Source organism: Dipodomys ordii, unplaced genomic scaffold, assembly GCF_000151885.1.
Source record: "Dipodomys ordii isolate 6190 unplaced genomic scaffold, Dord_2.0 Scaffold41, whole genome shotgun sequence".
Classification (NCBI taxonomy): Eukaryota; Metazoa; Chordata; class Mammalia; order Rodentia; family Heteromyidae; genus Dipodomys; species Dipodomys ordii.
This window is the reverse complement of record NW_012267257.1, coordinates 12,220,352-12,242,790: the sequence shown is the minus strand read 5'-3', so window position 1 is coordinate 12,242,790 and position 22,439 is coordinate 12,220,352. Positions and strand designations below refer to the sequence as shown.

The 22,439-nt window shown below is 37.0% G+C and overlaps 1 protein-coding gene across 1 annotated transcript; it reads left to right on the top strand.

The window, feature by feature from the left end:
* Positions 1-344: 344 nt before the first annotated feature.
* On the top strand, positions 345-22,228 carry Il7r (interleukin 7 receptor). The gene is made up of 8 exons (XM_013018596.1): positions 345-594; positions 3,763-3,901; positions 11,242-11,399; positions 15,104-15,261; positions 16,485-16,650; positions 17,513-17,606; positions 18,386-18,461; positions 18,840-22,228. The coding sequence occupies exons 1-8, from the start codon at positions 513-515 to the stop codon at positions 19,341-19,343; spliced, it is 1,377 nt and encodes a 458-aa protein (XP_012874050.1). The 5' UTR covers positions 345-512; the 3' UTR covers positions 19,344-22,228.
* The last annotated feature ends 211 nt before the right edge of the window (positions 22,229-22,439 follow it).

Sequence of the window (22,439 nt, the reverse complement as noted above, 5' to 3'; positions counted from 1 at the left end):
ACCTACACCACATTACATTTCATAAATCCCAAAATCTTTCATTAAAAAAACCCCATACAATCAGTTGACTTCATAAATTTAGATATTTGTCTCTTGATCCTTTCAAACTGGGCTGAAGACTACTTGAGCTTTCACACAAAATCTAGCAACTCTGAAGTTGGCCCTGTACACTTAAGGAATACCAGAGAAGTACAATAATTTAAATTATTTTATCTGTTAATTTCCTCTACCTCTGCTGATAAAAGCAATCTTTTTATTCAGACTTCCTGTTTCTGGCATTTGCCTTTTTTATGCTGTATATATACTTCCTCCTGTCTGTGGTCAAGTAAGTTTAGAGCTGTAGACCTAATCTCTCTGTGTGTCTCTCTCTCATTCATTTGTACACACAGGCTTACACTTCTGCTCTCTCTTCTCTCTTTCTCTCTTCTCTCTCTCTCTCTCTCTCTCTCTCTCTTTGTCTCTGTCTCTCTCTCTGTCTCTCTCTCTCTCTCGTTCCCTCTTGATCTCTCAGAATGATGATTCTAGGTACAGCTTTTGGCATCATTTACTATTTACTTCAAGTTGTTTCTGGAGAAAGTGGCTATGCACAGAATGGTGAGTCATTTCTAACTTTTTATTAAGGATTTTAAATTATTTCAGACATATGCTTTGGATTCCTCAGTTCCCTAACAGACCTGGACATAGCACTTGTCTATGAATAGAGCCCACATACTTACCATATATTTAGCCCCTATGCAACTAGAGCATGGGACAATACTGTGGGCATTGCCAAGAGGGACTAAATTTGATTCTCTAAATGCAGATCTCAAATGTTGACTGTGCTTCTGCTAAACAGCACACTCATATCAATGATAGAAATAGTCTTGTTGGGAAAGTTTCTAAGGTAATTTTATGTTGTCCAGAAATTCAGCTGTCTTTGGCTTAACTGATTCCAAAATATTTTAAATGATAAACATTGAAGAAATAGTAGCTTTCTTTGCATTGTTGGTATCCTCAGTACTATATCCTTAGTACTAAAGTCACTGTCTAGAACATAATAGTCACTCAGTGCATGGACAATTCTTCAAAATCCTATAGGTTTGCCAGATTCATCTTAGATTCTTAATAAGTAGCTCAGTAGAGATTTGAATGAGTTGTCTTATTGAAATACATTCATCACCTCCCTATTGAACAACTCATCATGCATAATAATATTCTCTGGAATGCTTAAATGCCTGCTTTCTGGAAACATCTTCACTCCTTAGCAAATGTATTATAATTAAAATAGGATTATAGACAAAAGCATTTGGCAATAGCAGGACCACATGAAAAGTTAGACTACAAATTATTCCTATAAGTTAAGCTTTTTCAGTTTAAAATTAAAAATGTAATTTCCTGAGATTAGCAGGCATGGTTGCACATTCAGAAGGCATTCGGGAGGCTAAGGCATAAGGATTACAAGTTCAATGCCAGCCCAGTCTTTATAGTGATATCTAGGCCAGCTTGGGCTACATAGTGAATCTGTCTCTCCCCCTGTCCCCGCCCCTCCCGTCTCCATCTAATAACATAGGTCCATGTCTATATAATTTTCCTTATAGAAAATACCAACACACCAGGCTAATAACTCAACTTAGGTATTTTGAATCATATTTATTTAATCATAGTTCCTCAACTTACATATTTGAGTCAATTTACTTGGTAATTATCGAGGATGGAAAACTCATGCATTTTCTCATTAAGCGAATTGTTAGAGGATGACATTTTTCACAGTGAGCTAAAGGAGAATTGTTCCTTCATGCAAAATGTTTCTTCAGATTTACACAAAGACAGATGTGTGGCAAGAAACTTGAAAACCTTATTGTCCTTTGATATACCATATTATCCCTATTTCTTTCTAGCAATCACACTAGTTTTCCAAAGAAATAAGATATAAAGTTAAAGACTAAATTTTTGCTCCAGCTTTAAAATTTTCAGTAGTTTTAGGAGTCTGTAACAATGAATGTAACCATATAATAATATCAAAACACTTTCAGTGAGTGTATAAGAAATTCATAAACAAGCAGCAGCTGTTGGGTGAAAGATGTTAGCACTCTGATAATCACAAAGATGATCAAGACACTACAAGAATACTTTGGAAAATGCTAAGCCATTTGAACTGCTATTCCTCTAATTTCATTCAGCAGGAAGAAGTCTTCAAAATCATGTTGCCTTGCTTAAAATACATATTTTTAAAACTCTTACATTTTTATACCTATTTATCTTATTTATTTATCTTATGTATCTTATTTATTTATTGCCAGTCCTGGGCCTTAAATTCTGGGCCTGCGCTCTATCCCTAAGCAATGTTTGCTCAAGGCTAGCACTCTACCACTTGAGCTATAGTACCACCTGCAACTTTTTCTGTGATTAGAGAAAAGAGTTTCATGAACTTTCCTTCCCAGGCTGGCTTTGGACCACAATTCTCAGATCTCAGCCTACTGACTAGCTAGGATAACAGGCATGAGCCAGCAGTGCCTGGGCACAAATTTTAACTATAGTTTTGGTCCCTACTAAAGTGTTAACAATTATTGAAGGATACATTAACTCAGTGTTGAAATTCTTGGGTAATTTAAAATGATACTTATAATACCTTCAATCGATAGAGAACTTTTTCTTACAAATGAACTGCAAGTCTCAAGTATATCTTACTCTACCTTTTCATTAATCATTTCTCAAAAATGATAATAGAGCTAATCCTTATTGTGAGCTTACTGTGCTCTAAGCTAAGTCTTTTTGTAGATTCCTAAAAGATGAATTTCTACATCAAAGACAATGTCTTAGAAAGGTTAAATAACCATACTGCACAGTAGTACAGACAAGATTTTACCCCACATCTGTGCAGCGAGAACATCAAAATCTTAACCATTATGTAAATTACTCTTAGCTGTGGATTTTAGCTCACATCAGATAGAACATTTTCTTTGACAAATGTCATACAACATTACACATCATTGGAGGGAATTTTTCTTAAGTATACAGCAATTTTCCCACTAACATTTGTTAATAAGTCAATGTGCTGCTTCTTAAACATAGTGACTTTAAGAGCCAAGGAAACCCATATAAACACTAATTTGCATTGTGTGTGAGATCTTGCAACAGACCTGTTCTTTCAGGTTACAGAGCAAAGGACCTTCTTCTAGTAATTGGCTGCAGTTAGAATGTGAGCTATGTCTTAACTTTTTTTGTTTATTTTAAGTTGTACAAAGAGGTTTTAATTCAACATGACAGTTTATGAGTTTATCTTGATCAAAGTCACCCCCTTTTGATCCTTCTTCCCTATACCTCGCAACCCACCCGTCCCCTCAATTTACTCAGTTGCATTTTCACATATGTTCATTGAATATCATGACTGCATTGTCCCCCACCCTTCCTCTCTCCATTCATCTGCCCCTTTCTTTGACCCCCCTCCCCCATAACATATGTTCTAGCTTCCTGGTATTCATTTTGAGAAACTGTAAGTTAGTATTTCAAAGGAGTTCTACTGCTGAAATTTACCCCCCCCCAATATGCTATCGTTTAGTTTACGTTTGTGTGTATATGCATGTGATTCTGCATCTGGCTTACTTATATAGTGAAAACTTGTATGGACAAAGCTGATCCACGGGGCACCTGAATCTAAATAGTAATACATCTGTTATATTCGTTGTATAGGGCTGGTAGAAACTCCCAAGAGAAAGATCAAGACAGCTCTGAAGGAAGATTTTTGTGCATCTCAGTAATAGTTGCTTGTTGGTTCCTCCACAGGAGACTTGGAAGATGCAGAACTAGATGACTACTCCTTCTGGTGCTACAGTCAGTTGGAAGTCGATGGAGCTCAGCACTCACTGACATGTACTTTTAATGACCCAGACATCAACAGCACCAATCTGGAAATGGAAATATGGTGAGGAATATGGTTTCTTGGGTGCTGAGAAATAAATCTTCAGTCTCTTAGTACATGTGCCCTTTTTAGTACCTGCAAAAGAAGGAATATCTAGTTAAGTTATCAAGTGTTAGAACTGTGCCCCTTGCCAAGGGACTATATTAAAGCAATTCTCACTGTTCATTTGTTAGGTCTCCAGGTCTCAATTCTTCTATAGTTCTTGGAGATCACACATTCCTCCCAATTTTATAATAGAATTTAAACTTGGATTCTCATATAACATTTCTCTCCAAAGAATCTATTTACCTGCTATGAGACAATCTAGTGGGTTCAGATTGTGATTTTCAGTGAAGTTGGCTGATTTGTTTTTCAGAAAAGCAAAAGACTACTATATTGCTACTATCATAATAATAAGCCTATAAAGAAAATGCTATTATTAAGCCAGGCACCAGTGGCTACTCAGGACGCTGAGATCTGAGGATCACGGTTCAAAGCCAGCCCAGGCAGGAAAGTCCATGAGAATCTTATCTCCAATAAACAACTAGAAAAGTGGAAGTGGTGCTGTGGCTCAAGCGGTACAGCGCTCACCTTGAGCTGAAGAGCTGAGGGACAGCACCCAGGCCCAGAGTTCAAGCCCCACAACCGACCAAAAAAAAGAAGAAAATGCTATTATTGAAAGTAACTCTGTTACACTTTTCTCATTTAAAAGTTGGCTGATTTCTAATCCATACACTTCCTGACCTGCAGCAAGTTATATAACTTATGTGTGCCTCCATTTCCTCTCTTATAAAATGAGATGGTTGATTGTATAAGAGAGCTGAGGTAATTAGTTCAACACATGGAAAGCACTTAGAACAAACAATCAACCAATGTGTAATGAATAATGGAGAAGAGACATTAATTCATAGTCTATGAAATTATACCTTACACTCTCTTGGAACACTTTGTCTCTAGATCATATACCCAACATAAACTTTTCCAAAACCCACCAGAGTTAAGTTGGGTCACTGTATCATAAGACTTCAGAAAAGGGAAAAGAAAAAAAGGAAGTACTTACTTTGAGAGTTGGTAAAGAGCTCAGGAAGTTTTATCTTCTCCTTTCCTCACAAGTTATCTTTTGTTGCCAAGGTTACTATCTCTAGTACCTTGAAGAAAAATCCTCAAACATAAAATTTTCACTTGTGTCTATCTCTAAATTCACATCAGATGATCTCATTTTTCATTAGTTTCCTAATAAAGAAAATATGTCAAGATAGTAGTGAAACAGATCTTAAAACCAGTTTGCTGAGACACTTTTTCACCATCTACACTCCTGACAAGTCCTTTTTATTTATTTATTTATTTACATTAGTTTATATTGGGTATATAAGGGGAGCTTTCTTTGCTACCTCTCCACACTGTATTCCAATAAATATCATCCTCTCAATTACATCCAGTAATATCCCTAACGGTTTCATAGTTGCAAATAATTTAGCTAAACTATATTTAACTTCCTTTGTCCTTCCCACCAGTCAAATGCCAACCTCCCTCAATTGATCTTATTTAATCTAAAGGTGTTTCCTGCATGTATTCATGCGAAGCTTTCTTCCACATTTATTGGATATTCATCCAATAGTCTTGGATTTGACAATTGTGATGTATTCTCAGTGTCTGTTAGTTCAGTTCTATCACACACTTGCCTACAGATGCCCCAACTAGCATATGCTAAAACAGCCAAACAACTCATTCAAACAATCCTCAATTCAATAAGAAAAGAAAGAAAACCACTCCCACACAATGATGGTTTGGGGTTCTCCAACTATCTTGTTGGTAGACAGTCATGAGCACTGTGGTTTGTCTTGGTGAGGCCAAGGCTGACCTTTCTGTTCACTTCATTCACAGGATATTTAACCACTTCCTACCCAAGTGAACAGATTTCCCTACTTCCATTAGCACCTCTCTTGATTTTATGTATGTCTTACTATACTCTGTCTAGAGCTTCCATTTGGAGTTCTCAAATGGATTCAGATATTTCCATTTGGAAAACATGGGTGGAATGAACTTCCAGAAAGCAGCCACTTTCAAAAGAAGTTATCTATACATTGACTAGGAAATTCATGTAGCCTCTGGGTTCAGAAGAAGCAATTAATTTCCCTTGCATTTAGAACAGGCAATTAAATTCCAGGATGCTGTATTTGCCAGTTAAGTTTGATAAATAAAACTGGCTTTTTGGTGCTTTTATTTTCTTTTAATATAAATGTATAAAAACTGAATTAGAATCCTATGAAAATGGTGCTTGCTGATGAAGTTATATAGATTGGATCAGTAGATGTCAATGGCTGTCTCTCATAAAGTGATGTGTTTAACTACCTTACCTTAGGCATGGCCATTATCTTACCAGTCCAAAAAACAGATTTAGTTATTAGTGTTCAGTTAGCAAATCTCAAGAGTGAAGTTAGATTCAGATTAATCAAACTCACAGAGGTGGATTGCCAGTGCGCCAATTGACCATTCTAAATTGATAGATATGATAAGATTTAAATACTGATTCTGGCATCAGGACCTACTGTGAGTGTGTGTTGGGGAGAAGAAGGTTGCCTATCAAAATACATTCACTTTTACTTGGTAGGGTTACTAATTTTATCCATCAAAACTCTAGCCAAAAGCCATATGCCTTGGGCAACAAAGCAGAGCCATCTGGAAAGAGCTACATGGTATGGAATCTTGTTAGAATAACTGAATTAGTTCTGTAATCCAGGCTTTCTTCATAGCAACTACATTGCATCAGAATTCATGGAGTGAATGTCTGGCAATGGTAAATGTCTACAAATGGTACTGAGTTCTCTCAGCATACATTGATTTTCATTAGAAATGTAATCAAACAAAGCAAAGAAAATTTGGTGATTTTTAAGATGAGTTACACTGATTTAAATATCAATGTAATTCTTTTGCCTATAAATTACTCACTGTTTAGAATCTGTTTCTCTCTCCCTTAAAAATTAAATTGACTAGTGCTGGATCCATACCCAAAAAAAGCTAGAATGGACTTTTGGCTCCCTTTTACAAATGGAGAATTTATCTTTAGTACTGAAGTTAAGACCATTTTTCTCTCACCTAAATTATCTTTGTAGATTCTATGGGCATTAAAATTGGGGTGCTTCTCCTTGAATGCTTGCGTCAGCTCTAAAAAGGCAATCATATTTCTTTGACTTCCAAATTCTTGGGGGACCCACAACCCCTCCCATGTGCCACCTCCAGATACCACTTCAAATCTGTCATTGTTTTCAGTCATTTCCACCATAGTCACGGACCACACCCAGAAGTGTCAAGCTGAACTACTGTTATCTCCCAAGCATTCATTCAGTCCTTGAGACGGCCAATTACCCTAACACGCCAAATCGTTCAGAGTTTTGGAGTTATATTTCTTCCAGGGACACTTGGGGGATTTAATTGGATTTGGGTGGGGGGGGGGTTGTTATTTCTATTTTCATTACTTCATATAAGTATCTGTTTTCAACAGTAAGAGGCAAGAATCTCACCTACTGAACTATTCAAGACTAGAGGAGGTTGAGGGGAGGTTAAGAACCAGGTTAAATGGTTCCCCAAAGTTTCTGCCTTTTTGGAGGTGACTGACTTAAGGTTGACACTCCCTAGGAAGACCTTACATGATCAAATCCATATCTACTATTATGCTGATGGATACATGCTATTATCTTCACCTACCATTCAATGCCTTAGAATAGCTCTGTCAGAGAAATATAATACAATGAACAAATCTTAAAGCACATATGCAATTTTGAATTTTCTATAGCTTCATTTTAAACAAGAAAAAAGGGAAATAATAATATTTTATTTAATCCAATATAACCCAAGCTATCATTTCAATATGTAGTCAAATGAACATAAATATTTTTTTTGGGGGGTCCGGTTGTGGGGCCTGAACTCTGATCCTGGGAACTGTCCCTCAGCTCTTCAGCTCAAGGCTAGCACTCTACCACTTGAGCCACAGTGCAACTTCTGGCTTTTTTTCTTTTTGCTTATGTGGTGCTGAGGAATTGAACCCAGGGCCTCATGCATGCAAGGCAAGCGCTCTACCACTGAGCCACCTTCCCAGTCCCTGGGAATATAAATATTAATGAGATGTTTTACCTTTTTTTTACAGTAAATATTCAAAATGCAATGTGTAGTTCAAAAGGTTTAAGGTCATGTTGCATCTTGGACCAACCACATTTCAATTATCCAATCAGCACACAAAAAAGTAGTAGTTATTGTTCAAAGTACTAGAACATTCATAAATCAGGCAACATATATTTGACAATGAAGTAAATTAATTTAGTTGAATTGACTGGAATTGATTTGGATTGCACAAAGGAATACTGATGTCCCAGACATACAAAATGAGAATTAGTAGCAAAAAGGCTACCTGTTCTAATTTGCTGGGTTTACCTTTGTCTTTTGGCATGAATTTCCTTCCACCTGAGGAAGGTCCTAGAGTTTCCAAGACCCTTAACCAGGTCCATAAAATAGCTATACGATCTTTTGTGGCCCATTGCTCATTAATTATATTCTATAAAAAATAGAAATGAGCTAAGAATAGTATTTTAGATACTACTTACTATCCCAAAGTACCAAAATACTTTATAGGCTTAGGATGTGTAACTCAATATTCTACTCATGCTTAACTTACTATACCTAAAATTCAGAAATGGGTCCCAAAAAGGATATAATTTCTACAAACTACACACACACACACACACACACACACACACACACACACTTCAAAGTCTGAACAACTGGATCCTCTAAAATATGGCAGATAACAAAAGTTACATGTTAAGGGGGGAAATTTTAAGAAATGTTTTACAGATAATAAATGTCTTTAACCAATTACCTTACATTTCCTTCAACTAATCTCCAGTTTTCATAATTCAGAGATCACAGTGATCCCAAAGAATGAGATTCTGTACTTGAGACATGTGTCTCAGATTTGGGCCTAATCTCACCCAGAGATACAGGTACATACTTCCCTTTCTCTACAGAGTTCCTAGAAAGGACTCACTTGAGCAGATGCAGAAAAAATGGTCCAATATCCATTTCATCATAGAAAGCTGCCACGTTGATTTTCTTTCTTTCTTCTAAATATTTTATAGTTCTAGATTTTACATCTAGAGTTATAGTCTCTAGATAAGTGTGTGAAAACTAAGTTTTCTCTTTTCTATACCTTTCATGAAAATTTACTGAAAAGACTTTCTATTTTTCCCATTAAAATTACTAAGTTGCTATTTTTTCTTTTTTTTTTTTCATTGTGAAAATACCTTACAGAGGGGTTACAATTACATGGACAAAGTAATGAGTGCATTTCTTATCAAGCATTGTTGCCTCCTCCTTTGTTTCCCCTTACCATTCCTTTCCATCTTCCCCCACTAAGTTGCTATTTTAAAGTCAGTTAACCTCACATTTGCATATTTCAGTCTATTATAGAACTCTCTATTTTTGTACTGGTCAATCTTTGTGCCAATAATATATAGGTCTGATCATTACAGATTTTTTTTATAAAGTTGGAATCTAATGTCCTAAATGCTCCATGTTGTTACACATTTGTCAATGTTGTTGTGATTATTTTGAGCTCTTTATATTTCCACATAACTTTTGAATCAGTTTACTGTTATCTTTCAATCTTATATTTTTAATTAACTTAATTAAAAATATTTTATCACTATTGACTTTGCTAATCCACAAATATAGCTCTTCCTTTTTATTGTCTTTAGTGTCTCTGAGGAATATTTTGCATTTTCTAGAACAAAGGCCTTGAATATCTTTCATAAATTTTATTTCCAGGTAATTTGGTATTCATGGTTATCATAAATGAAACTGTCCTTTTAAACTTTATTTTTAATTGTTTGATGCTAACTTATAGAACTAAAATTGACCTTTGGGTAATGGGTAGTTACTATGGTTTTACTGAAGCCACCTTATAATTTCTTCTGTGAATAATGACATGTTCTATAAATAAAAGATGAATTTTTTCTTCCTTGCTAATCTGAATATCTTTTATTTGGTTCTCTTTTCTTGTGAACTATGCTGTTGAATAAAATGTAAAAAAGTGGCTCTTTCTTATCCTGATCTCAGAAAATAATTAATGCTCACAATTACATCATTCAATATCATATTAATTACCAGATTTTTAAAAATGTTTTTATTGGATTGAGCACTGGTCTTGCTGGTTTTATTTTTTAAATCTGTGAAGTTTTTATCATGAATTTTATGAAAAAAACCACAGCAATTATGAATATATTATTTATGTTTTATTTTGTTAATGTAGTAAATGTTATTGATTGATCTTTCACTATTGAACTTACTTTTCTTCCTGGGACATTCATATTAGTACAGTATAAACTGTGCCAAGACTGATATTGTGCTCATATCAATTTTCTCCAGTTTTCTTGAGGAATGTTGTATATACATTTAAAAGTGACACTTGTTGGACATTGTTAGTTATTTTTCTATATTAAATTTGCCAGATTTTGGTACCAGGGTTAAGCAGAATCATCAAATATGTTGAAAACAGTCTAGTGTTTCAATAGAAATATTTGATGAAACTCACCAGCCTGTAGCCATTCAGCATGTTGATAATACATGTCATTTCTTTAAAGGAAAAAGAACTATTCAGATACCATTTTGTATATGGGCCACTTTCACTAACTTGTATTTATAAGAAAATTTTACTATATTGCAGCTATTACTTCTGTTGGCATAAATTTTTTCTTACTATTCTTTTAAAACAATCTTTTAATAATCTATAGTGAAGTGTCTTGTTACAGTCCAGATGTTCATAATTTACATCTTTGATTTTTTTTTCTTGATCTTGTTCTTTCTTTTCTTGATCTGGTTCATCAGCCAAAATTGCCAATGAAACATTGCTAAAATTATCCACTAAATATAGAGCTTTTTAGAATATTTTAACATTTCCTTTTTAACCCTGCTTCTGGGAGAGGGAAGTGCCCCTTTTTTACAAACTTGATTTTCTCCATTTATTCCTGCAGAACAACAAAAAAAATTTCTTCCCATCAAAATTTTGGTTTTTAATAATTGTAAATATTCAGGAAATTTCCCTAATTTTCATAAGCATTTTTGACTATTTCAAGTATGCTTACTTTTAATGATAAAATAAGTCATCATTGATTGTAATGGCACAGGGAGCTACATTATTTTAATTCATTGTCTTTCTCTCTTGAGCATTCATTTTCACATTCCCAGAGAGAGAGAGAGATTGAAGTTTAAGCCATACATAGTCATACATGTGGTTCTGTTGCTGTCATATGAAACTTCTGTCATATGAAACTTCTACCTAAATCAAGATAGTCTCTTTTTTGTTTCTACAGTGGAGCTCTGATGCATGTAAATTGCTTGAGTCTTAATAAAATGCAAAAGATGTATTTCCTCAAGACAAAACGATTCTTACTGATTGGTGAAAGCAGAATATGTGTGAAGCTTGGAGAAAAAAGCATATACTGCAAAATATTCGACATAGTCAAAATAGGTAAGAGGTGGTTAGAAAGACATGTTTGTCGTGGTCTAGATATTCGTTGCTGACTCTGTGTTTCAACAGACTGTATATTAAAGGTAAGCAGATTATGGAAACAATTCACAATAGATAATAGTTAATTATCTGATACCATTTTATTAAATGAAAAGAATAGATTGTTATAATATTCATTCCTACTGTGAGACAATTTTGAGAATCTTTAAACTAAAGCTATGTGTTTGACAGCTACACCCTGAGGGAAGATCAAATTGATTTGCATATCTAACTGAAGATAAGCCCTTTGCCATTTATTCATACAAGTTCTTTCCTTCTTCATCATGCCTCTTCCTGAATTCCCTATACTTTTCTGCACATATTTGCACCATCTTCTGAGTGTGCTTAGCTAAATTATCAAGCTATTTTAAAATATACTTCCCTATTAGAACTATCCAGAAGAAAGAGATCTAATAAAAGGGAGATAGGTAGACAGGTGGCTAGATCGATACATGAGAAATAGATTGGTGATAGATAATAGCTAGGCAGATAGCTAGATAAGATATACAGCAGATATATAGTAGGCAGATAGATGGACTGTAAACACATTTATTTTAAGGAGTTGACTCATATGATTGTGAAGGCTAGAAAACTTGATATTTGTAGGGTAAGCTAGAAGCCTGGAAATTAAGAATGAATGTTAGGAAGTTTTTGAATCCAAATTCTGTAGAACAGAAAACCAATGAAGGTTTTCTTTATTGCATTTTTAAAAACAACATTTTTCTTCTTCAAGGAACCTCAAGTCTTTTTACTTGCCTACAGATTACCTGATGTCTATCACATTATGAAAGGTGATCTGCTTCATACTAGGTCGACTAATTCAAATTTTTGTCATTCAGAAGTTATTTAAATTGGCATTCAATCAAACAATGAAACATCATAGCTTAACTAATAGCTTGACAAATAAGATGTCATGGTTTCCTATGAGAATAAGTGAGGCATGAAGCATGGCCAAATCTGATGTGACTCAGAATGTATACATTACACTTTGCTGCAAGTGAATGAAAAAATTCCGATTCAATCCAAATTGTAATTTGAATTAGTACAATGGGAGAATAAGATATGAATGTATTGTACCTCTGCAGATTTATAAGTAAGTATATACATAAGTATAAAGATACTTATATACTCTAAAATACTTACCTATGTACTCTGTTTTTGACCTCTTCGCATCATTTCAAAAGAAAATTAAAAGTGAGAGAACAATTCTCATTAGAGATCAGGAAGAGTGAGAAACAGTTCAACTTTGCTTCCCTAAGATCCTGAAATGAAGAATAAAAGCAGAGGTTCCATGTGTGAATGATGATCTTGACTGAACATGCAGATGTGGTAGGAAAGAAACATTAGGTTGTATATGTTAACTTTATGGTATGTTGGCCACACTAGTGTTCAGTCCTATTGAGGTAAGGATTCCTACTGCAGAATATACCTGAGTTTAGGCATGAGCAAGCTGGATTTTGGTCATTTGGAGACCAGGCATTTCTGGATACCTCTTCAGTTTGTGCCCTACACAAAGCCATCATATTGAAAGATCATCATTTACACCGCACAGTTATATTCACTTCTCTTTGGGTAAGTAGAGGCCAGAGATTTATTTCCTCAAAGAGCAGGGCTGGAATATCAGGGGAGAGTTCCTTCTCATACAAACCCACGCCAGCAAATAAGCCCCCTGCATTCGTGGAAATGCACACAATCCATATGCACATGTTATGTGACACCATGTAACATCCGATCCAGATCTCATGTGCCCAGGGATCCTGGAGGCCCACATTCTCATCAACAGGCTATGACCATGACCTGGGGAGAAGCTGAGTAGATACTCTGTGGTAGCACAGGTTACAGTGAAAGGGGAATCCAGCATGAGCCCAGTAGCATATTGTGCTGGTTCCTCCATAACATTTCATGTATTAGATTACTTTTTAATAGAATTTCAACTGCATGCTCCTGAATGGACTCCAGAGCCAGAGTCCTCCAACCCCCACTGGGACTACCTGCCCCCTCTCTTCCCTTCCCCTAGATGTCCCCACCCAGAGAAACTGGAGGGGCAGTTTCTAGTCTTCCTACTTGGCTTGACCAGGGTAGATTGATGTGATCATTCAGATGACATGAGGACATATTAGTCTTTTTTAATATTGCTTGAAGAAGGAGCAACTTTTCCTAATTTGCTCAGCTAGCTGTACATTAGAGGTAGATCTGTGTGACAGATACTTTTCCAGACTAAAGGAGGTACCCAGACCAGGACAGAGAAGTCTCAGGTGAAAGTGGCTTAATATAGATGTTTCCCTAGGAAGCCAATACTTTTTTCTGGCTTTTTTTTTCTGCCTGGAAATATCCCTGCCTCCCGCTAAGACTTTCTCTTAAGTGGTGCATTTAATCTTAACAGCTCTGTGAGGAAGACAGGCAGAAGGCAGAGGGAGGCTGATGAAGACTTAAGAGTTAATGCTGTTGAGACTCTCAGAGGAGACTCTTTGAAGACACTGTGCAAGCTGGGAGTTAGAATAGAGACCTTTCACTTCCATGCAGCAGAGATAAGACACCTATGTGTGCATTCACTGCCTTGTTTTACTGGAAGAATGAGACCTAAAGTTTTCATTGGGGTTAGCTGCCAACAAGTTCTCTAATATTTCAAAGGCAAATAAGTGTGTTTTAGTATAAAATTAGCTCAAAACACCTGGCCCCTCAAGTTCATTTCTTATTCATATCAAAGACAAAATGGATGTTACTAACTTTTGAATAGTGAAACACCAAGCAATACTTAGGACCTTCCCTCACCCTCCCTGCTGTGATCCACTGTCGTAAACATAGGACTCCAACAGGGGTCGGCAAACATAAGGTATGATTCTGGGCCAAGACTGGAGCCAGTGCTGTTACTTCTATCCACATCATTCAGAAGGCTATATACAAACTGCAAGGTGGGCTAGAAAATACTGGTCTGGATGTGTGTGTGTGTGTGTGTGTGTGTGTGTGTGTGTGTGTTTGTGTGTTACTGCAGTTTGAACTTGGGGCTTTGGGCTTAACAGGCAAGCACTCTACCACTGAGCTATATTCCCAGCTCCTTATGTTTTTTTTTTTTTTTTTTTTTGGTCAGTTGTGGGGCCTGAACTCTGGGCCTAGGCGCTGTCTCTCAGCTCTTCAGCTCAAGGCTAGCACTCTACCACTTGAGCCACAGCTCCACTTCCTGCTTTTCCTGCGTATGTGGTGCTGAGGAACCGAACCCAGGCCTCATGCATGCAAGGCAAGCGCTCTACCACTGAGCCACCTTCCCAGCCTTCATTATTTCTTGAATTGGACCTTGGTTCTTTTTCTGCCTGGCCTGGAACATTGTCCTCCCATTTATGCTTTCCATGTAGCTGGGATGAAAGACACAGCTTGTTATCGGTTGAGGTAGAGACTGTTGAACTTTTTGCCCAGGCTGGCCTCAAACTACATTCCTCTTAATTCTGAGTAGTGAGGATTACAGACATGAACAACTACATTTGGGTTTGTCTGGATTTGAACCTAAGAAAAAGAAAAACAAATAGCTTTCTGTGTAGTTTGATAACTACAGATTAGGATGAAATGATGGAAAGAATGGATTAAATGATTTTCAGAATAGGCAGATTGAATAAATTATCATCATTTCATTGATAGCTCTGTAAATAGACTTTATCTTCTTTTCTTGCCAGTTAAACCTGATCCACCTTTTGATGTACAAGCCATTTATCGTGAGGGAGCAAATGACTTTGAAGTGACCTTTAATATGTCATACTTGCACAAGACATATGCAAATCGATTAATACATGATGTAGCCTTCCGCCCGGAAAAGGAGGAAAACAACTGGACGGTAACGTCAAATAGGATCAGAAAATAAAAACATCCTAATGTTGTACATGTTATTCTCTCAGAGGTGCACTCATTCTAGTTTTACTACCAGAACTTATCCTTTATCCAAAGCACCTCCTACTGTGTTTGAAGCTGACCCCACAAATCCTGACCCCCACACACCTAACTCTAAATTTTATTCATTGCATTTTTGTATCTTTTATTTTCTTTATTTTTCTGATAGGTTCTCACTTTTTGTGTGTATGTGTGTCAGCCATGGGGCTTGAACTCAGTGCCTGAGTGCTGTCCCCGAGCTTTTTTGCTCAAGGCGAGCACTCTGCCACTTTAAGGCACAGCTCCATTTCCAGTTTTCTCTTGGTTAATTGGAGATAAGAATTTCATGGACTTTCCTGCCCAGGCTGGTTTTGAACCACAGTCTTCAGATCTCAGCCTTCTGAGTAGCTAGGCTTATAGGCATGGCTTTGATTTTTTATACTAAAGCCAACTTTGCATCATGATCTTCCTACCATTGCCATTTGTGTGGCTGGGATTGAGATTATGAAGGTGCATTATTGGAGATTTTTTTTCTTTTTAGTGGCATAAGAGTTTGAACTCAAGGCCTTAAGCCTGATTGGATTGTGCCTTCACTCACTCTGCTTATGCTCTATCACTTAAGCTATGTTCTGCCCTTGTTTTTTGGTGGTTATTTAGGAGATGGAGTCTACTGGACTTTTCTGCCCAGTCTAGCTTTGAACCAAGATCCATTAGATCTTAATTTCCTGTAGTAAAGATTACAGACATGAACATTTGGTACCTGTCTGTCTTGCTAGCTTTTTGCTTGGGCTGGTTTTGAACTCTCAAATTGGTAAGAACATTTTCTTTTGTTTTTAAGGGTTAATGCACACATTTTGAGGAGAGTATTAGCTCTATTTTACTATTCACCATGTAAGATGGAATAGTATCTTTCTAAAGGAAAGAAAGATAAAAAATTATTGAACTAGGAAAGGAAATTCCTGGTGAAATAGTGCTAGAAGTGACTTAGATCTCCACAGACTCTGTCCTGCTTCTGCCGCTGATCCCTCCACAAACACAAGGTCCTAGGTGTAAGAGATAGTCAAGAACTTCATGAGGATGCCTAAATGACTACAGGAGTTCAGCTTAAAGTTATTTGAGAGAGCTAGCTAATTACTGGAGCAGCACCTCATTTTCTATGCTAACTGACTCACATACCTCTTAACTCTTTAGCACATGAATTTATCCAACACAAGGCTGACACTCCTGCAGAGGAAGCTGAAACCTAACACAATGTATGAGATTAAAGTCCGATCCATTCCTACAGACTATTTTGAAGGCTTCTGGAGTGAATGGAGTCCAAGTTCCTTCTTCAGAAATCCAGAGATCAAGAGTCCAGGTGAGCAATGGTTCACCATCACTGTTAACAATGCCTGGGTGGGAAAGTCAAAGTGTGGGAGCGAAAGTGAGAGAGAGAGAGGTTGACACCAGTCAGCCTCCCTGATTGCAAGGACTTATGAGAAAGTCTTCTATTTCCTGTAGAGAACAGCATGCCTTCTAGTTTCTATGAGGAATAAGGGAGCAGGGTGGGAAGAATCCACTGTAGCTGGTAAATGGTAGAATGTATCTTGATGCTACTCTCTGGGGTGTTCTGGAGCTACTCCTGAGTCTAAATAAAATCCCTAGCCATGCCTCTTGCTTAAGCTAGGATTTCAATGGGCCTTACTAAGACTTCTGTAAGGAATAACTTTGTTGGTGACAGATGGACAGGTCAGCGGTGCTGTCCTGTGTTTCATTCTCTAGGATGATAAATATGTCCTTGATGTCAATGAAATAATAATGGCCAGAAAAAGCCAGGTAACACAGCTCAGAAACATGTCCAAAATACCCCCACATAGACTTCCCTTTTGGAAGGTTGCAGGAACTGTTGTACCACCCCAGCTTCTCCTCCTTACCTGGTATTTACTGTTGCTTCATGAGAATATTTACCTCTTTATCCTATGTGCTGGCTTCTTTGCTTCAGTATTAGTAGCTGAGAAATCAGATGGCTTTCCAGTGCCTCACTTCTACCTTTCAGGTAGCTGATGATCTCATTCTGTTTACCCAATCATTGCCAACTAAGCCAGACAAGTCCTTCTGCTTATTAAGAACAACTTTCCAGAAATAATAAGTGAGATCATGTTACTAAATAAACTCAATGCTTTATGAAAGCCTATGTACATCCTGGTATTCACCATGACATCATTTTTTTTATATTCTAGGGGAGATGAATCTTATTTTGCTGACTGTCAGCACTCTGAGTTGCTTCTCTATAGTTCTGGTGGTCATCTTAGCCTGCATGTTGTGGGAAAAAAGGTGATTTTCTTTAATTAATCCAAAGGCTGATTATGTAGAATCCCTGACAAAGCTGAAACTCCACTTAGTGATGAGGAAAATTCAAGGAGGAATTATAGATTTCAGGAACTGTAGGTACCCAGCCTCTCTCCCATTCTTAGGTGCTAATGAATTTCTACACTAATTTCAAAAGAGACAAAAAGGTATTCATTGGACCTTTTTCCAAAATAAGAATTCCTTAAGCAGTATTTCTCAATTTTTTCCAGTCTCCAAATAAGCCTAGAAATAATTACCTATGCAAAATATATTTGGTATGTTAATTTCAAGCACTCAAGTTCTTAGAAAGTTTATATTCTACCATATGATAGAGTCATGTTTAGCATCTAAATAAATATTTTTAGAAGATATGCCATTTATATTTCTTAATGTTCTAGGAGATACCCAGAGTGTAGAGCCCCACATCTCCAGGATTACAAATATTCACATCTAAAAAGTACTGCCATGTAGATTGGTGGTAAATGACCAAGTCAAATTTAAGGATTATAGCTATATTAAAAATGTTACCTGACAAACCTCATTTTCCACAGGTGTATCATTGTCTTATTCACTGAGTATGTTAATAACAATGATCTCTGATCCAGCCCCTCCTGAGACTAATAGGGCGCTGGCCTCAGAGAATACAAGATAGTTCTCCATAGTCACCTACCTAGTATGACAGAGCCAAGATCAGAACAAAGTAGAAACACCTATTATTGACCTGCTCCCTCTGCCACTTAACTACCAATGTTTTCCGATTTCAGGATTAAGCCTATTGTGTGGCCTAGTCTCCCAGATCATAAGAAGACTCTGGAACAACTTTGTAAGAAACCAAAAAGAGTAAGTGTTGCTGATCACTGAAGAAGCCTCCTGCTGATAGCATTCTGGTATCTAAAAGTGATATTCCAGAACAAGAAAGAGCAGAACATGAATTTCCACTCTTTTATGCATTCCATAAGTAATGTACCTTGAAAAATACTAGATGCAGCTCAGTGGAGAAAGGAAATTGGAATAAGATATGTGTCTCAGGATTACTGGGCTTCTCAGGATTGGAGAGTACATCAGTGATCGCATCAAACCCAGCAGTGCTGAAGAACATGTAGGCGATCCCGTGACATTCCAGGAAAATCCATCAGAAAATTCTTTAGATTTGTTTTTCTGAAGTGAATGCTTAGTCCGCATCTTTCTAATGCCCCCTCTCTCTCCCTCTCTCTCCAGAATTTAAATGTGAGCTTCAATCCCGAGAGTTTTCTAGACTACCCGATTCATGAGGTGGATGGAATTCAAGCTAGAGATGAAGCCCAAGGTTTTCTGCAGGACATTCTGCCTCCACAACTAGGGGAGTCTGGGGAGCAGGGGATTGGAGGGAGTGTCTGCAGCCCCAACAGGCCTTCTGAGAGCACAACCATCACCCCGGAAGCTTTCAGCAGAGAAGCACCCCACAGAGACCAGGCTGGAAACGTCAGTACTTGCAATAGCCTTATTCTTCCCTCTTGCAATTCTCCAAACTACAGGGAAGGTGACAAGAATGGGCCTCATGTGTACCTGGGCTTGCTACCTAGTCCTGGAACTACAGATAGCATCCTATCCCCACCATTTCCTCTCCAATCAGGAATCCTGACTTTAAACCCAGTTGTTCAGGGACCACCCATCCACACTTCCCTGGGACCAAATCAAGAAGAAGCATATGTCACAATGTCCAGCTTTTACCAAAACCAGTGAATTGTGAGGAAATAGAAGACCATCCCCATTGCAAACAACAAATATGGCTGAGAGAACTCCACTATCCACTCTTCAGGACTCTGAGCCATGACTGTGACATTAAGCATTCAAAACAAGAAAAGAAAATTCTGCTTCTATCACATTGATTTAGTCTTGAGGTTTGGAATGACACACAGAAGAAAAAAAGCAAGAAAGAATTAAGGAAAGGGTGAAGGAAAAGATGGATGAGTATGAGAAATGGAGTAAGAGAAGAAAGAAGAAAAGGATTACCAATGACAATTTCTATTGACAGGATTTGCATAACCAGTGCTGTGCTAAGTCCCTCTCACAGTTTATTTCACTGAAGTAGGTCAATTATAACTATCATTCTTTTTTACAGATAATAAAATTAAGAGTGAAGGGTAAATTACTCTTCTAAGTTTCCCACTAAGTTGGGCGTGAAGATCGTGGGATCTATTTTCAGTCTACCTGTTTCCAAACCTTTCTCTTAACTAAGGACTGTCTCATTCTTGAGCACCAAGCATTACTAATTACTAGGTGATGATATGATTGATTATCCAAACCGAGTCACTTTTGAAAGTGAAAGGCGAAGTCATAATCACTCCAGAGTGACATGCATGAACTGGAACTGTCCTAGATAAATATAAGCATGTTGTTATTGAATGAATACCACTGTAACGAAAAAAGTGGAGACAAATGGTTTCAAAGGGGTAAGCATCATGGCTAGCCATGTCAAAGAAATGGGAAGAAGGCAAGAGAAAGTCTCCAAACTGATTTGATTTGATTTTGCTGAACTCAAGTTTGATTAGTTATCAAGAGTATGCTCCCTTTGCTGCTACCATCCATCAACCTCTTGTATGATCAGAGAAGAACCTGTTGCCAGCCCTGGACAGTGGGACAGTTGACAAAGAAATGGAGGAATGGTACCTTTAATGTGTGTACATACTGCCCTTGAATTATCCTTGGATGCTGCTACAAACTTCAGGGAGAATAGGTTATGGACACTGTAGTGAGCAGCCAGTTTCGGCTACACTCATAAAGCTATGGAGATGGCATATTATGAATATTTAACGTTTGTCCTTTCACCTTTTTTAGTCTAGATAAATGTCTAATGATTAGGTCAAACCAATTCAAGGCAGCTAGGCAATGTCAGCCAACCCTGACAGATCACAGGCCCCTGGTCCTGGCAGCTCATAGAATCATCTAAAGTAGAGACAGGGAGATAAAGAAGGATGTAAGTTCAAGGTCGTTTTTCAGAGTTTGTTGTTCATGTTTAGTGTTTCATCTTTATTTGCTCTCTACTTTGTTTAGGGAAACTAAGTGATTTTAATTTTCATGTATCTCTTGTGTTGTGAATGGCAATTTAAACTGTGGACAAATAGAGCCTGCCTATTGGCTTAAGCCCTAGTCATAATCAGACTATTTTATTTGGGGATGAATGTTTTACTTTTCAAAGTACTTTTCCTCTACATCAGAAGTAGTAAATACAGTGCTTTAACCCCTTAGCTGTGCTTAGTGCTTTTGTGATTTTTTTTCAAAGCACTTCTGTAAACACTGTCTTTCATCTCTTTGACCATCGTTTATAAAAAGCCTGCTATATGCCATCCAAAATGCTAGGCACAGGACATCAGAGAACAAATAACAATGGGATTCTACCTCAGAAAGTACAAAATTTAACCAAAGTGACAGCTTGTCAACAAATTATCATAATACTTCAAAATGTTATAACAGAAGTATGTTGATTAGAGATCAAGAAAATGCTACAAAAATGACATAAATTTGCATGCAAAAAAGTAGAATCTACCAGGTCCAGAAATAGTAGAGATATTTTCCATTAGGAAGGCAGATTTTTTTATCCATATTAAAAAATGAGAGTCAAACCTCAAAGAGAAGATCACACAAAATCTGATACCCACCCTAAATCTTAGACTCCCTGATTCACTGAGATTGTTTGAAGGATTTATTTTTATTATCTTTGACTCATGGGGAAATTGGAACACAGAAAGGAACAAGTAAGTTACACTCACATGTTAATTCAGAACTAGGAGCTCCAATTTTATAGCCTTCATATATATAGACAGTCTCCTTAAGAAAGGAAAAATAACTTGGGGACCACACTGAGATCCCTCTCCATTTCTAAAATCCTATGTTTCAATGTTGTTTAGACAATTGTTGTCATCTGATTTGGTATGTGTCTATAATGTTTATTGGAGAAATTGAAAACCTATGTATTGTAATGGGACTTTTACTTATTAATGGTATCTGCTGCTATGCTTGATTATATACTCAGGGAGAACATACAATGTAAGATTTCTATCTGGTCCCCACCCATCCCTCTCTTGGGATTTATAAAGAAAGAAAAAGCTCTTGATTAGAGATGATGTGTAAATCAGAGATGTTAAACTGCTAGTTCTGTGTAACATAAAATGAAAGGAGAACTGACAGGAGAATGAGAAACAAAGCAGTAATTTGGTCAAATGACTATGCGTGGGTCCAGAGGACTCACAATTATTCAGTGGATTTTCTGTATGTGTTATGCTTTCCATGGGAATTGGCTCCAAACGTCCAAGTAAGGGCAATTTCAGATGAATGTACTTATGTGACTTTGCTCTTCAGGAGGTGCTGCCAGGCTTGGAACTGGCAAGGAAGATAGTAAGAATATGTTGTAGGTGTATGGACACAGCTCAGAAGACATTTTTTGCTAGCTTAGTAGTTTTCCTTGGAATTAATCTTAAATGGATACAATACTCACTACAGTGAACGTCTCTGAAACTGTTGTGTTCTTTTCACATGCATTACTAATATTTGCAGAGCTGCTACTATGAACATAAATATACAGTGTGTGGCACAATCTCATATTTAATTAAATATTATGGGACTTCGCATGGCTGTTTTGTCTTCTGTAATAATTTCAGATAGAAGGAAACTCACAACAGATCTGTGAGTTTCTTCCAGAGAAACATTCTGAAGTTATTTGCTGACATTTTAGGGGTCTGGGTTCCTAGGAAAAAATTATCAATTAAGTATTTAGTTAATAATGATCAGCACTTTGCTGAGTCCACTCTGCAGTTCTTTACACTATGATAGTTTAGAGCA

Bases quoted from the DNA above. Each gene is read 5' to 3' on its own strand.
- Il7r (XM_013018596.1), top strand. From the start codon at position 513: ATGATGATTCTAGGTACAGCTTTTGGCATCATTTACTATTTACTTCAA. The intron at 11,400-15,103 runs GTAAGAGGTGGT...TTTTCTTGCCAG, and splicing joins ATTCGACATAGTCAAAATAG to TTAAACCTGATCCACCTTTT. The intron at 17,607-18,385 runs GTGATTTTCTTT...TTCCGATTTCAG, and splicing joins TGCATGTTGTGGGAAAAAAG to GATTAAGCCTATTGTGTGGC.